Source organism: Trichosurus vulpecula, chromosome 1 (genome assembly GCF_011100635.1).
Source record: "Trichosurus vulpecula isolate mTriVul1 chromosome 1, mTriVul1.pri, whole genome shotgun sequence".
Taxonomy (NCBI): domain Eukaryota; kingdom Metazoa; phylum Chordata; class Mammalia; order Diprotodontia; family Phalangeridae; genus Trichosurus; species Trichosurus vulpecula.
Window position 1 is genome coordinate 268,519,450 of NC_050573.1, and position 15,209 is coordinate 268,534,658.

Here is a 15,209-nt window from a genome sequence, read left to right on the forward strand (position 1 = left end):
ACAATATAAAATATGATAATTATTCTTAGCACATTTTTAGTAACTCTTCTCTGTTTTTCAAATATATCTTCCATCATTAATTCATTAGTCCACACAATTAGCAAATCATTCAGAACAATAGTCTTCTGAGAATTCTTGCCCTGATTTCACGGATGAGGGCATGGGGAAAGTGACACTAAATGATTTGCCCAACAAAAGAGTTCATGTCAGGATCAGAATGAGAAATCAAAACACCTGCTTCTTAGATTTTTGCTCATTCTACTCTGTCCCCCCCTCCCCAGGAGTATCATCAATGTGGTTTCATTTTTTTTATTTTTTTATTTTATTTTTGTTTTTTTTTGTTTTTTTTGTTTTTTTTCTTTTTTTTTCTTTTTTTTATGTGGTTTCATTTTATGAAGATCTTTAATTCTTAGCCATTAAGAACCATTTTATTAGAAAGATAAAAATAAATTAAAGTTTAATTAAGCAGCACCCTTACAGTGAGAAGCAGTGTTTAGTCAAGTCTTTCACCTTTGGAGAAAAGGGCTCATTTAATATAAATTGATTTATATACAATCGGAAATTCTCACCAGTTTTGGACTACCATTTAAAATTGTTTGTCCTGATATTTAAGGTTGTGCATATTCTGGCCAAGTAATCCCACATGTGTTTACCTTTGACTTTGCATACATGTATGCAGTAGAAGTCTTAGGCAATTATATGTTTAATTTTAAATAAAAATAAATGTTTGGGTGGGGCTTAAATTTTCAGACAATTATAACAGCTTTCCAGTTTGCTTTATGTAAGCAGGTACTGGCAACCTATTTGAAAAGGACCTGAAGTAGACTATTTGGTAATTGAGGGAAAGAAATTATTGATTTCTGGAGACCCTTACTGCTGAAGTCATTTGTAGAATTTTGGAAGACTTTTATAGTTGGAGGGCTGGTAGGTCTAAAAAATTACATTTCGTTGAATTGCTTGTATTAAAAAAAAGAAATGGTAGTCATTGCTCTTTGTTGCTAAGAAAAATGAATCTTGCACCAATTTGTCAGTTCTGAATAATGGCCAAATCTAGTTGGAAGGGAGCATTGGTGTGTAAAATTGAAACCAGTTGTTAATCCCCAAGTTATTTCAATTTGTGTTTGGAATATAGCATGTGTTGTTTATTTTATTTGTTTATGTTTTATTCTTAGTAAAATTCATTTGCATGCCTTGATACTGTCAGAGAAGTGGCTCAGGAACATACTGAGTCACAGTGGAATGTAACTTTTGAATTAAAAATTTTCTATGGATAGTCTAGATAATTTGTAATCCAGACCTGATGGTTACTTCAGCTAATGAATGTTTAATCTGAGAATTCAACAGCAACTGATAGTGTGAAAAACAAACTTGCAATACATATTTTTGAAAGAAAAAAGTTTTCATGAAAGTGAACTATTTATTTTTATTTATTTTTTTCAGTCTTCTTTATTTTCATATTTTATTATTTAATATTTTAGTTTTCAACATTGATTTCCACAAGATTTTTAGTTACAAATTTTCTCCTCATTTCTACCCTCCCCCCACTCCAAGATGGCATATATTCTGACTGCTCTGTTCTCCAGTCAGCCCTCCCTTCTGTCACCTTGCTCCCCCCGCCCCATTCCCTTTCCCCTTACTTTCTTGTAGGGCAGGATAGATTTCTATGCCCCATTCCCTATATATCTGATTTCCCAGTTGCATGCAAAACAACTTTTTTTTGAGCATCTGTTTTTAAAACTTTGAGTTCCAAATTCTCACCCCTCTTCCCTTCCCACCCACCCTCCCTAAGAAGGCAAGCAATTCAACATAGACCACACATGTATCATTATGTAAAACACTTCCACAATACTCATGTTGTGAAAGACTATATTTTCCTCCATCCTATCCTGTCCCCCTTTATTCAATTTTCTCCCTTGACCTTGTGCTTCTCAAAAATGTTTGCTTTAGATTACCTCCTCCCCCAATCTGCCCTCCCTTCTATCATCCCCCCTTTTTTATCCCCTTCCCCCTACTTTCTTGTGGAGTAAGATACCCAATTAAGTGTGTATGTTATTCCCTCCTCAAGTCAAATCTGATGAAAGCAAGATTCACTCATTTCCCCTCAACTGTTCCCTCTTCCCTTCCGACACAACTGCTTTTTCTTGCCACTTTTATGTGAGATAATTCACCCTGTTCTATCTCTACCTTTCTCCCTCTCAATATATTCCTCTCTCATCCCTTAATTTGATTTTTTTTAGATATCCCTTCATATTCAACTCATCCTGTGCCCTCTGTCTGTACATATGTATATTCTCTTCAACTACCCTCATACTGAGAAAGGTCTCATGAATTACACACATCATCTTTCAATATAAGAATGTAAACAAAACAGTTCAACTTTAGTAAGTCCCTTATGATTTCTCTTTTTTGTTTACCTTTTCATGCTCCTTTTGTTTCTTATATTTGAAAGTCAAATTTTCTATTCAGCTCTGGTCTTTTCATTGGGAAATCTTGAAAGTCCTCTATTTTATTGAAAATCCTTATTTTGTCTTGGAGCATTATGCTCAGTTTTGCTGGGTAGGTGATTCTTTGTTTTAATCCTAGCTCCTTTGACCCCCAGAACGTCATATTCCAAGCCCTTCAATCCCGCAGCTGCTAGATCTTGTGTTGTCCTGATTGTGTTTCCACAATACTCAAATTGTTTCTTTCTTGCAGTATTTTTCTCCTTGACCTGGGAACTCTGGAATTTGGTGACAATATTCCCATGAGTTTTCTTTTTGGGGTCATTTTCAAGAGGTGATGGGTGGATTCTTTCAATTTCCGTTTTACCCTCTGGTTCTAGAATATCAGGGCAGTTTTCCTTGATACTTTCTTGAAAGATGATGTCTAGGCTCTTTTTCTGATCATGGCTTTCAGGTAGTCCAACAAATTTTAAATCATCTCCCCTGGATCTATTTTCCAGGTCAGTGGTTTTTCCAATGACATATTTCACGTCGTCTTCCATTTTTTCATTCCTTTGGTTCTGTTTTATATTATCTTGATTTCTCATAAAGTCACTAGCTTCCACTTGCTCCAATCTAATTTTTAAGGTAGTTTTTTCTTCATTGGTCTTTTGGACCTCCTTTTCCATTTGGCTAATTCTGCCTTTCAAGGCATTCTTCTCCTCATTGGCTTTTTGGAGCTCTTTTGCCATTTGAGTTAGTCTATTTTTTAAGGTCTTATTTTCTTCAGTATTTTTTTGGGTCTCCTTTAGCAAGTTGTTGACTTGTTTTTCATGGTTTTCTTGCATAACTCTCATTTCTCTTCCCAATTTTTCCTCTACTTCTCTTACTTGCTTTTCCAAATCCTTTTTGAGCTCTTGCATGGCCTGAGACCAATTCATATTTTTCTTGGAGACTTTTGATGTAGGCTTTTTGACTTTGTTGACTTCTTCTGTCTGTATGTTTTGATCATCTTTGTCACCAAAAAATGATTCTATAGTCTGAGTCTGAGTCTGAGTCTGAGTCCTTTTTTTCGCTGCCTGTTCATGTTCCTAGCCAACTACTTGACCTTTGAGATTTTTGCCAGGGTATGACTGCTTGAAGAATAGAGAGTACTTTGTCCTAAGCTTTAGAGGCTGTGCTGCTGTTTTCAGAGCTACTTTTACTCCACTGTCACTGCAAGCCCTGCCACAGCAGTGTTCCTCTTTCCCCAAGAACTGCCAACCAGGACCACAATGCAGATCCAAGCAGGGCACAGCAAGAGAACCTGCCTCTGTGCCAGCAATGTGCTCCTTGCATTCTTGTTCTGATCTACCACTTGATTCCTCTCACTGTGTGAGCCAGGGACTCTGGAAGCAGCTGATGCTGGAGCTCTGGAAGCAGCTGCAGGAGCTTCCTGCTGCTGCTGCCTCCACCTCTGCCACCCCCAGGGCTGAGGCCAAAACCACTCTCACCCCTATCCAGCAGTTTTCCCACTAACCTGCTCTATGGTCTTTGGCATTTGTGGGTTGAGAAGTCTAGTAACTGCCACAGCTCAATGATTCATGTCCCTTAGGCCTGCTTTGCCTGACTTCCAGTCTGGTTGGTCCTGACACAGCCCACGCTGGGCTGCGCTCCGCTTCTGGCACCATGCGATACACTCTTCCCAGCCACTATCCAGGCTGTCCTGGGCTGGAGACCTGCTTCCTTCTGCTATTTTATGGGTTCTGCAGCTCCAGAATTTCTTCAGAGACATTTTTTAACAGGTGTTTGGAGGGATTTGGGGGAAGGCTTAAGCAAGTCCCTGCTTTCCAGCCACCATTTTGGCTTGGCCCCCCAAACTGTTTATTTTTAGATATAGCAAATATATGATTTTTTTTGCATGCCTCTATTTATTTGTTACAAGGATTGTGTTTTTCTTTAATTTAGAGGGGGGATTTGGTGGAAATGAGGCAGTTAGTGAGAATTCCCTCCCCCAAAAGGAAAAGAGCAGAAAATATCGATATTGAGACTTTTCTTTAAATATGTGGAAGATAACTGAAGGAAGTTCAGAAGAAAACAGGTAGCCAGGACAGTTTTGAAAATAATGTGTTGATACACACAATGACTACAACAATGTAGATGGAAAGATCTGCTACTACAAAAAATAAAAAAGTGAATGTTGCAAAATTCTAAAGAATGACTCCAAAGAAGAGATGTGAGAAGACATCCCAGCCCACTACTTTGCAGGAGGGGAAAACGGGGAATGGTGTATGTGGGTGTGGAACACTAAATATATTTTCAGACTTTTTTCAATGTATTTATTGGATTTGCTGTTTTTTTTTTACCTATTTTTTTTTTGCTTAAACAGATTTTATTTGGTATATGGAAAGGTTTTGGGAACAGGGAGAATGGGGAAAATTTTGTCTATGTGAAAATGAAAGATATCAATAAAATGTATTTAAAATGAAAATGCTGTTTCTATATAATCTTTTTATTTTTAAAAAGTGAGCTTTACATAATACAGATTTAGGTTTTCACATGTGAAACCTCTTTTCTATTCTCTTTAATATATGGGAATATTCTTTATCTTCTTGTATGCCTTAAATTCAGCCTAAAAAAATTAAAAGCACTTTATAAAGAAAAAAATATCAATATCTAAAATGTTTTTTAAAGGTCTCTTGGATGTTATTGTCAACAGAGGAAACATATGCATTTTCCAAAGTCATCAGACAAGAAATCTTTCTCTTGGCCTTGATAATGTCTCTGGAATGGCCACTGGAATGGTATGGTTTTTTTTTTATTGCCACAGGATACTAATACTTCTTATCTTTTAAAAACAAAGTAGAAATGACTGTTTTCATTAAATAATTTTGTTAAGCTTTCTGATTTAATTTTTTTGTTCATCTGTGTATTTCTCCCCTTTACAATTGTCATTTCTTTCTGGCTAAGTCAAAAGGTTTTAAATGGAAAATGATCAATTTATTTAACAAGTGTGATTTAAGGACAATTAATTGAAATATATTAAGATTAAAATGGATATAGATGTGGAAGGAAGCTCAGAAGCCCTTCAGTTTTACCCTCTTCATTTTACAGATTAGGAAACTGAGGACCAGGAAATTTAAATGACTTGCCCACAGTTACACAGGGAGTATCAGGGACAAGATTTGAACTCATGTCTTTTGACTTCAGAGACAATATAGAGGCCAGGTCGCCTTGTGGTTCCTGCATTCATCAGCACAGTTTGTATGGTCAGACTTTTGGGTAGTAAATTCCTTTTGCACAGCTCCCAGCTAGGAGCCATTAAGAACTGAACTTGTAGGTTTTTGCTCTCAGTTCCTGGGGAATATGGACCAAAGCAGGTTATTATCTGGGAAGTATGCAGTGGGTATCTTGATATTAATATGTTTTGCTTTCCTTTACTATTTTGATTAAGTACTTCATAAAGCAATTACAATGATAATGGCATGAAAGAATGAATATGAAATGGCTCAATAGTTGGGGGACAGTATGAGTCATGTTCATTTACTTTTTTCAGATTTATGAAAAATAAATTTATTACATAACACCTTGTTTTTTTTAACAATGTTCAATTTTTTCCTCAGAATACTTGCATCATTCATGTAAAATAGTTTGATACAGTACCTTGTATGTTATAGGTTTTTTTTTTCCTCGTAAATTCTGAGGCTCTCCTACTCCTTTCTCCTTTGCTGAAGTAAGGGTACCCTAAGTAACGTGCAAACAAGTTTTAAGAAAGAAAATTAAATGAAGAAAATTTTAATTCCACTACAGCAAGTCAGCTCTGAAAATCAGGACAAAATATCTGAATGGATGCCGCACCTTTTTAAAGGAAGCTATCACCTCATGCTTTTTCATCTCAAAGCGTGCTCACAATTAGCAGCACCAACAGAAAAAATAAAACACTGTCTATGACAATCTTTTTAATTTGTTTGCTAAACCAAACAGGTTTGTATCTATGACAACACACTTATTTACTATAGAATAGCAGCTTTAATACCAGCCAAGTCATCGATTTAAAAAACCAAAAAACAAATTCATAAGTTGGAAATTAATCTTTGGGAGTTCTGAGATCTGCTGGAAAAATTGTGTGGCTTTATGTACTTTGTAAAAAGATGTACTAATTTTATTGGTTGAAAACACTGATTATGTGGAAAAATGAATCAACCCATTGAAAAGACTAAAAAGAAATTATACGCAAATAATCTCAATCTGAATCTTGATTATTTTGTTGGTTTTTGTTGTTGTTAACATGCTTCAAGTACCAGTTAAAGGATTTTGCATACTACTGGTTACATCAAGAGAATTTACCACATACAACAAGGAATGCCTGCCCCTAGCACATTTCACAGCTTCAGCTACTACAGACTGTCACTGAAAAAATGCATTGGTCATTCTGAACCATGTCAAGTAAACTATGGAATTAGCATATCCACAACACAAGCTGTGCTAGCACTTCCTTTTCAAGTCTAACTCCAGCACAGGTAACATTTGTGAGCCATTACTCCAATCTGTGAAAAGTGGTAGAACTTGGCTATTGGACATTTTGAAGGTGTGGTTGAATAGTACATTCACACAGCCCATACCAGGTTCCAGGCAGAGGGCTGCATGGTTAGTCCTGCAGCCTTAGCAACAGCGCATTGACATTATTCAGATGCAGCTCAGCTTCTGATGTGAGTGCTGTGGGGGCTGCCGGGAGGTAGTTGAATATCCCATGCTGTCCTGTGCCATGCTGTACTTGCCCTGCATGCACGCATCTCAGATGTGCGGAAGAATGGTATGTTTGAAGACGGTGCCATGTCATGGACAACACCAACAATTATATTACTATTGGACAACAAAAGTGTAAAAAAAACCAAACAAACCCTTTATGGGCTTAGATTCAGGTTGTATGCTACAGATCACCACATAGATTTTAGTCCATTAATTTATTTCATTTTACTAATTTAAGGTTTTCTATCCTAGGCCAGTGGTGGAGCTTCATGTGAGCTAAGAGTGATCTATCTGCCCAATCGTTGCACCATTCTGGAATCAGTCATGGTCCCTGGTCACACAGTTGCTTTCAATAGTCAAGGCAAAGTAGCTGATGAATCAACGGACAGCTATGCAGGGCTCTCCAAAGAATTTGTGATATATGCTAAGGTAAGATGGAGGAAAGTGATCTGAAGAAATGGTAACAATGGTTTACCTTCCTAAATTTAAAGAAAACCTTCATTAATTAAAATCATTTTGTAGAAGTCAGAAAGTTTCCCACTAGGTGGCGCTCATGTCTCCTGCCATAATATTTTGCATAAACTTCTAGGATTTAGGGATATGTGCTACCCAATGTATGTGTTCCCAGGAAATTCTGCTCTTTTTCATCCATTGGCTGAAGACAACAGAGCTAAGAGGTTAGCACATAATTGAATTGTGATCAGAGTAATGCCCCCTCTAATAGAAGCTAAAAATTAGAATTACGACTAAAGGAATTAAAACGGGATATTATGGGGAGATGGGAGAATCTAAATTTGAAAGCTTATCAGATTTGTAGGTTCCATGTTTTTCATCGAATCAGAATCTTTAAAGTTTTTCATGTTGTATAAACTTGGTGAGTAACAAATTTAAGGTTCATTCTAAGTCTTTTTGAACTTAAGTATAAAAATATCATAAAAAAAGTTTAAGACCTGTATATTTGTCAAGACAAAACTACCCTGAAAATTGACAAGTGTTTCAATATATGGCTATGAAATATTATTGCAGTGCATTAGAATGTTGTTTTAGGGGTGTGGATGTGGTGACTGTAGTGGAAAGGCTTGGATTTAGATTCAGGAAACTTCGATTCTAGTTCTACTACTAACTAGTTTCAGTAACTAATTATTTTCAGGAACATGGTTCAATGGCAAACGCGTAGAACTCTGGGACACAGGGTATGGATTTGAAGCCTGACTCTGTCATATATTGCCCATGTGACCTTGGGCAACTCACTTCATGTCTTTCAGCCTCAGTTTCTTTATTTGTAAAAATGAGGTTTCACTGAATGACCTATAAAGTTTCAGTTCTTAGCACAATGCTTCCAGCACTTAGTTCAGTTCTTGGCACATAATATGGGCTTGATAATTTCTAGTTGATTAACTGACTGAAATCCCTATAAGTCATTTAACCACCCTGAACCTTGTTTCTTTGTGCGTAGAATGAGAGGACTAAACTTAATGATCTCCAAGGTCTCATTCAACTCTAAAATTCCATGATTCTTTGGCTTGGTAGTGGATAAATCAGTACAAATAGTTATAGGCAGCAGAGCATTTGTTTTGGAACCAAATTTGCCTTCTTTCCCTCAAAAACCACTAAAAATCTCAAAAAAGTTTCTTTGCTTTGTGTGGTGGGAATTTTCTAGATTTCCAGTTGACTGTCAGGTAAGTATGATGTTTCTGGGAGTTTTCATTTTGGAATCTCTTTCAGGTTGTGATCAGTGTATTCTTTCAATTTCTATTTTGCCCTTTGGTTCTCTATCAGGGCAGTTTTCCTTGATAATTTCTTCTAAGATGCTGTCCAGGCATCTCTTTTTTTAAAATTGTGGCTTTCAGGTAGTTCAATAATTTTAAAATTATCTCTCTTGTATCTATTTTCCAGGTCAGTTGTTTTTCCAATGAGAAATTTCACATTTCCTTCTTTTTATATTTTTTTGGACCATGTTTTATTGTAACTTGATGTCTCATGAAGTCTTTAGCTTCCACTTGCCAAATTCTAATTTTTAAGGCATTATTTTCTTTAGTGAGCTTTTGTACCTCCTTTCCCATTTGACTAATTCTATTTTTTTAAGTTGTTTTCTTTGGTGAATTTTTGTATAACTTTTTTCATTTTTTTTCATTTTTGGGGTTTCTTTTACCTTTTTCATGATTCTTTTTAATTTCTTTTCCCAATTTTTCATCTACTTCTCTAATTTGCTTTTGAAAATCCTTTGTTTTAAGCTCTTCCAGGAGCTCTTTTTGGGCCTGAGACCAAATTATATTTTTCTTTGAGGCTTCACATATAGCCATTTTGATACTGTTGTCTTCTGTTTGTGCCTTTATCCACCCTGTCACCATATTAACTTTCTATGGTCAAGTTCTTTTTCTTTTCTTTTCTTTTCTTTTCTTTTCTTTTCTTTTCTTTTCTTTTCTTTTCTTTTCTTTTCTTTTCTTTTCTTTTCTTTTCTTTTCTTTTCTTTCTTCTTTTCTTTCTCTTTCTTTCTTTTGTTTTTTTTTTTTTTTGCTCATGTTTTCTGCCTATTTTGCAGCTTGGTGTTTTTAATCTCAGAGTTGGACTCTGCCCCTATACCGTCCCCCATTTCTTACACTGGGGCTCAGGGCCTTACTGCTGGCTTTCACTGGGCCTCAGGGCCTAGCTACTGACTTGCACTGGGGTGGGGAGGGCTCTCTGCTGGTTTGTACTGAAGGGGGGTGTGAAGCCTCCCTGTTGACCTCCCCAGTGTGTGGGGTTTTGCTGCCGGCCTTCCCCGGGGACAGGGTGTCACTGCTGGGTAGCTATGGAGGCAGGTCCTCTCTGCTGAATGGCCTTGGAGGAAGCTCTCACTGCTATCCAGCCCTGGGGGTGGGGTCTTGCTGCTGACTGACCCTGGGAGCAGGGCCTCCCTACTGGTCTGCAAGGGGAGTGAAGCTTTGCCTGTGCTGGGGGTGGGACCTCCATGGTGATTGCCCTGGGGCTCAGGACCTCTATGCAGGCCCCCTATTGTGCAGCCTGTCCTGCTGCTCTCCAACCTCAATCTCCTCCCACCACAGTGAGACAGATTTTTCTTTTCTTTTTTTTTTTTTTTTTTGGAGGGGGGAAGGCAGAGCAATTAGGGTTAAGTGACTTGCCCAAGGTCACACAGCTAGTAAGTATGTCAAGTATCTGAGGCCAAATTCAAACTCAGGTCCTCCTGACTCCAGGGCCAATAAGCTCCACTCACTCTGCCACCTAGCTGCCCCCAGATTTCTCTTACCGTGCTGGTAAGCTACTTCCCTGATTTTAAATCACCTTTGAGGCAGCTTTCAAGTTCTTTGGAGGGGAATTTGGCAGGGCTCCAGGGAGTTCCTTCCTCACTCTGCCATCTTGGCACCATATGTCTGCTGTAATTCCTCAATGAAGAGAACAACATATTGATTAAAGACAATTGATTTTGGAACTGAGAGCTGAAGCTCATTTTCCTAAAGTTCAAATGCTAGAAGCTTTCATCCTCTCCTCTGGCTCAATGACAGCATCATATGGCTGTTGCGTATCAGTTATTCTCATTCTGGGTAGGTATGCATGTTGGTAAAAGGAATCCTGTGAAGTTCTTGACTGGTGCTAAAATTTATTAGACATGGTTGAATAAAAAGGGCTACTCTTGCTCTGATTGGACATATACAGTTTGTGGTTTCAGAACAAATTTTTTTGCTCCTGTGTCCACCATTGTCTCCTGGTCAGATAATGAAATTGTAGATTTAGATCTGGGTAAGACCTTAGAGATCTAGTCTAGCACCCTCATTTTTCCCCCTAAAGATATTTTATTTTTGTAATAACCATTGATTAACTTATTTTCCTCCATTTTTTGGTTTCAGTGATGGATTTTTTATATTACTTCTTTCCAAATACAGCCTTTTCTCCTCCCCTACCATGAGCTTTTTTTTTTTTAGTACCAAAGATTCAAAAAGGAAAAAAAAAAACAATTTAGCAAAATGAAAATTCTCACCATGTCTGACAACATATGCAACATTCCACATCTATAATCTCCCAAGTCTGCCTAACCTTGGCCATTATAATTATGTGGCATCCAATTTTGTTTTGTTATTCTTTCTCTTTCTATTGTTGTAGTCTTTGTGTTGATTTTTTTTTCTCCTGGTTCTGCTTACTTTACTTTGCATCAGCTCGTATAAGTCTTCCCATGTTTTTCTGAATATTTCATAAGCTCCTCAGTTTACTCCTCATTTTAGAGGTGAAAACTGAGGTCCAGAGAGGTTAATGATTTGCACAAAGTCACACAGGAAGTTTGGGCAGCTAGGTGGCGCAGTGAGTAGAGCACTGGCCCTGGAGTCAGGAGGACCTGAGTTCAAATCTGGTCTCAGACACTCAGACTTACTAGCTGTGTGACCTTGGGCAAGTCACTTAACTCCAATTGCCCTGCCTTCCCCCCTCCAAAAAAAAAAGATTTAACCACTCTTGTTGGCTATATCATTCTACTCTTCCTAAGATGCTCAGATCAGGAATATTTGCCAGAGAATAGGTAATCCTAGACAATAAAAGGAAGAACGAGGCTGTTACTTAATACTTAAACCTTCTATCAATTTCTTTAAAGGGTGTGTTCCACAACAGTGCAGTAGTTCTGCTCACCACCAGCTTATGCCAGGCACTGACCCTCCGGTCGGATGGGAGCTGCACTGGTGCAGGAAATCAGTCTGAAGAATCCCACTGGAAAGTGCATAAAATCAGCTCTGGGGTTTGCATGTTTGAAAGTGTGAAAAATCCAAGAATGTTTCTCAGGATCAAGAATGGCCAATGTGATGGAAGAGTAAGCATCTGCTCTCATTTTTTTCTCAGCAAATGTTAAAGTAATTTGCCAATAATAGAAATGAAGATGGTGTTTTAGGGTCTTTTATTTCTTTCTTTCTAAAGTCATGAGTATTCTGGAGGATGGCATGCAAATTTTATATATAAATGATGTTTTCTGACTTAATAGCTATTTATAGGATTGTCAGTAATTATGATTGGCTTTAAAAATATGTATAGTAAGTAGCCATTTATTTGACAGCAGGGCCATGTTTGGTGACAAAGATATTGCCTTATTTGAAGGCTATCCTTGTCACCAAATAGGCCCCTGAATACATTTGAAATGCTACCATTAGATTTTTTCCCTTTGAGTTTCAATAACTTTTGTTTTGTTTTGTTTGCAAATGTCCACAAAAACACTACTCCTATGTCTTATTGTGGTGTGTGGTAACCCTCTTTTTGTTCTTGCAAAATATATCTCATGGGCAAAAACTTCTGTATTGTTCTGCCATGTTGGGAAAAAACTTTGAGTATGATACTGGTGATAGACTGTATTTGTTGAGGACCTCCTTAGCTAAAGAGAAAGATATATAACCTTTAGGTTGGGCACTAGGGGATGATTCAGTATTTCATGAGTTGCCGTGGAGAGCGAAAAATGCAAAATGATACTTTTTCCTACGTGGCCTTCTTCCATGTCCATAGTAAGAGCCCACTAATTAGTTAGTCTAGGGAAGAGGATAGTTTCATTCACACTTTTAAGATCCATATTGATAATTAATGTATTAAAATGTAAATGTCTCTGGGAGGAATGAACACTATAAACTTTCATTGTATTATGTTCTATAAAATTACATTTAATCTATGATCCCACTGAGGTAGGTATTTCCCCCAAGGTGCAGACTGTAACCCATCCATGCCTTCTCATTCTGTGTGACTCTTATCCATGTCCTCCAGTAAGTACTCCATGAGGAGGAGCTCCCAATATATTGGGTTTTTTTTTTCAAGATTCTTGGCATTTCATGAGTACAAGTAGAACACTTGGACTATCCATCAATTATCTCTTGTTCTCACTATGTGACTAGCCAACCTCCTTCTCTGGCCAGACGATATCTTTATGTTGCTTCTTCTGCATAATTCTTCATTGGCAACACATTAAATCTGCTCTCATCAAATATGTGCCTCTCCATTGCCCTTTGGGCTTTATCTATAACTTTAATTATTTGGATATTGTAGTATTTCATAACTCACACCTATCACTGGAAGAAAATTGATGTTATAAAGTAATGGGCATTTTGTTTCAGGGAGAAGCTCAACTTCATTAAAAATACTATGTAATTTCCCAAATACAATCCAGATCACTTTCCTTCTGTTCAGTCTTGGTCTAGTTCACTTTCCAAGTTGATGAATATCTGTCCAAGATATCACTCATTTGGTCTTTACAATAACCCTTTGAAGTCAGTTTAGGCAGCTAGTAAGTGATTGAGGTATATTTCAACCCTGGTCTCTACTGACTCCAAGTCTGGTGCTTTTTCCTGTATCATGCTATGTGTCTCTATCATCATATTCAAAGAGGATTATGAAAGGGTAGATGAGGCACAGTATAGTCACCGAGGCAGAATCAGTGGCCTGGCCAGGGAAAAAGGATACTGAAATGTGAAGTGGGAGAATACCAAAGACAAGTCCTATAGAAATTCCTGGAGGTCAATATATGCTAGAGTTTGAGAAAACAAGTAATTCTGAGTGTTATAAATACCCAAATTAACAACAAAGGACATATGAAGAAAGATCCTATCTGTATCCAGAGAAAGAACTGATAAATAGAAGCACATATAGAATAATGTTACCCACCCACCCACATACAGGCACATACACACATATATGCATACACATATCTATTTGTGTCTAATGGTAGCTATCTCTAGGGTGGATGGGAGAGGGATGAAGAAAAAAAGGAATATATATATATATATATATGATAACTTTATTATAAAAGAAATATCAAATTGTCATAATAGATTTGCAGTTTCATTTGCAATCTTGTTTAGACATTTTTAAAAATTATACTATGTTATAGAAATGCTTTTTTCATTCTATAAATTAAAAATAAAATAAATTTGAAAAAATTTTGGCTAGGGTTTATCCTGCCTATATATATCCTCTACCAGAATCCTAGCTGTATTCATAAAAGTGGGAAACAGCATCTCTCTAGTGATGAGCCTTGAATGTCATTATTATTATGTGGGACTAATACCACTACATACTAATTCCTGATTTACCACATCTGTTTAAACAAACTTACATCTTTTCTGTCCTGGACCATCGAGGCACATGCAACTTAGTGCTCGTGTAGGAGAGTGAACAGAAAACCACATTCCTGGCAGAGTAGGGACATTAGGTATGTTCCGCATCATGTCATTTTCCCTCTGCAATGCCCTTACCACATATAAGCACCTTAGAAGCTCCATATTTCAGGACTTAGTGGGTGGGCTTACAGCAGGGAGCATGATCATTTAACTCAGTGGTGTTCCGATGTATCCCAGGGATTCCAGAGCAACATACTTTTCTCATCAGTATTGTCTTAACCTATCACGAATAGAGTTTGCTTAGCCTAAAATGTGCAAATAAAACTAGGAAGAAACCAGTTTCAGCGTGGAGATGAGATGCCATTTTGCAGGAATGTAAAGATGTGAATCCTTAGAGAGAACGATCATTCTGGAGGGAGACACAATGGACAAGTTCTAGGACCTCCAACATTTTTTTCTTCAGGTTTCCTCCTAGTGATCAGTGTTTCCCAACCCATTGGTAAACCCTGTCTACTCCTTTTATGGACTTTCAGATTGTCACGAGATAAATAGTTTGAGGCCTGGGGGTGGCAAAGGATTAGCGATCTAGCATTTAAATAGCAATTGAAGGTTTTCAAAACACTTGACAAATATTATTTCTTTTCATTATCATAAAGACCTTAGGAGGTAGGTGCTATTATTATCCCCATTTTACAGATGAAGAAATTGATGCACAGAGAGGTTAGGGTTATGCGGCTAATAAATATCTAAAGCTAGATTTGAACTTAGGACTTTGATACTGCAAGTCCAATGCTCTATCGACTAGCTTCCCAGGAAACTTTAATTCAGTGAATCTAGCTCTGCCACAACTCTTTCCACAGGTCACGTGGCACGCTTCACCATAATCTGTAGTCAGAGGAATCATGTGGTTTCAGATGGTTATGGTTATGCAATGCTATGTCACTCCCTCAGCAACCATTAGGTTTAGGACCTTATCACAGTTCAGTCC

General features: G+C 37.4%; 1 protein-coding gene across 1 annotated transcript in view; it reads left to right on the forward strand.

The window, feature by feature from the left end:
* Positions 1-15,209, forward strand: part of RP1 (RP1 axonemal microtubule associated) — a 629,473-nt gene that overhangs the window by 81,151 nt on the left and 533,113 nt on the right. The window contains 3 exon segments of the mRNA XM_036741155.1: positions 5,094-5,203; positions 7,401-7,577; positions 11,728-11,940. Coding sequence (XP_036597050.1) covers positions 5,094-5,203; positions 7,401-7,577; positions 11,728-11,940 — 500 coding nt within the window.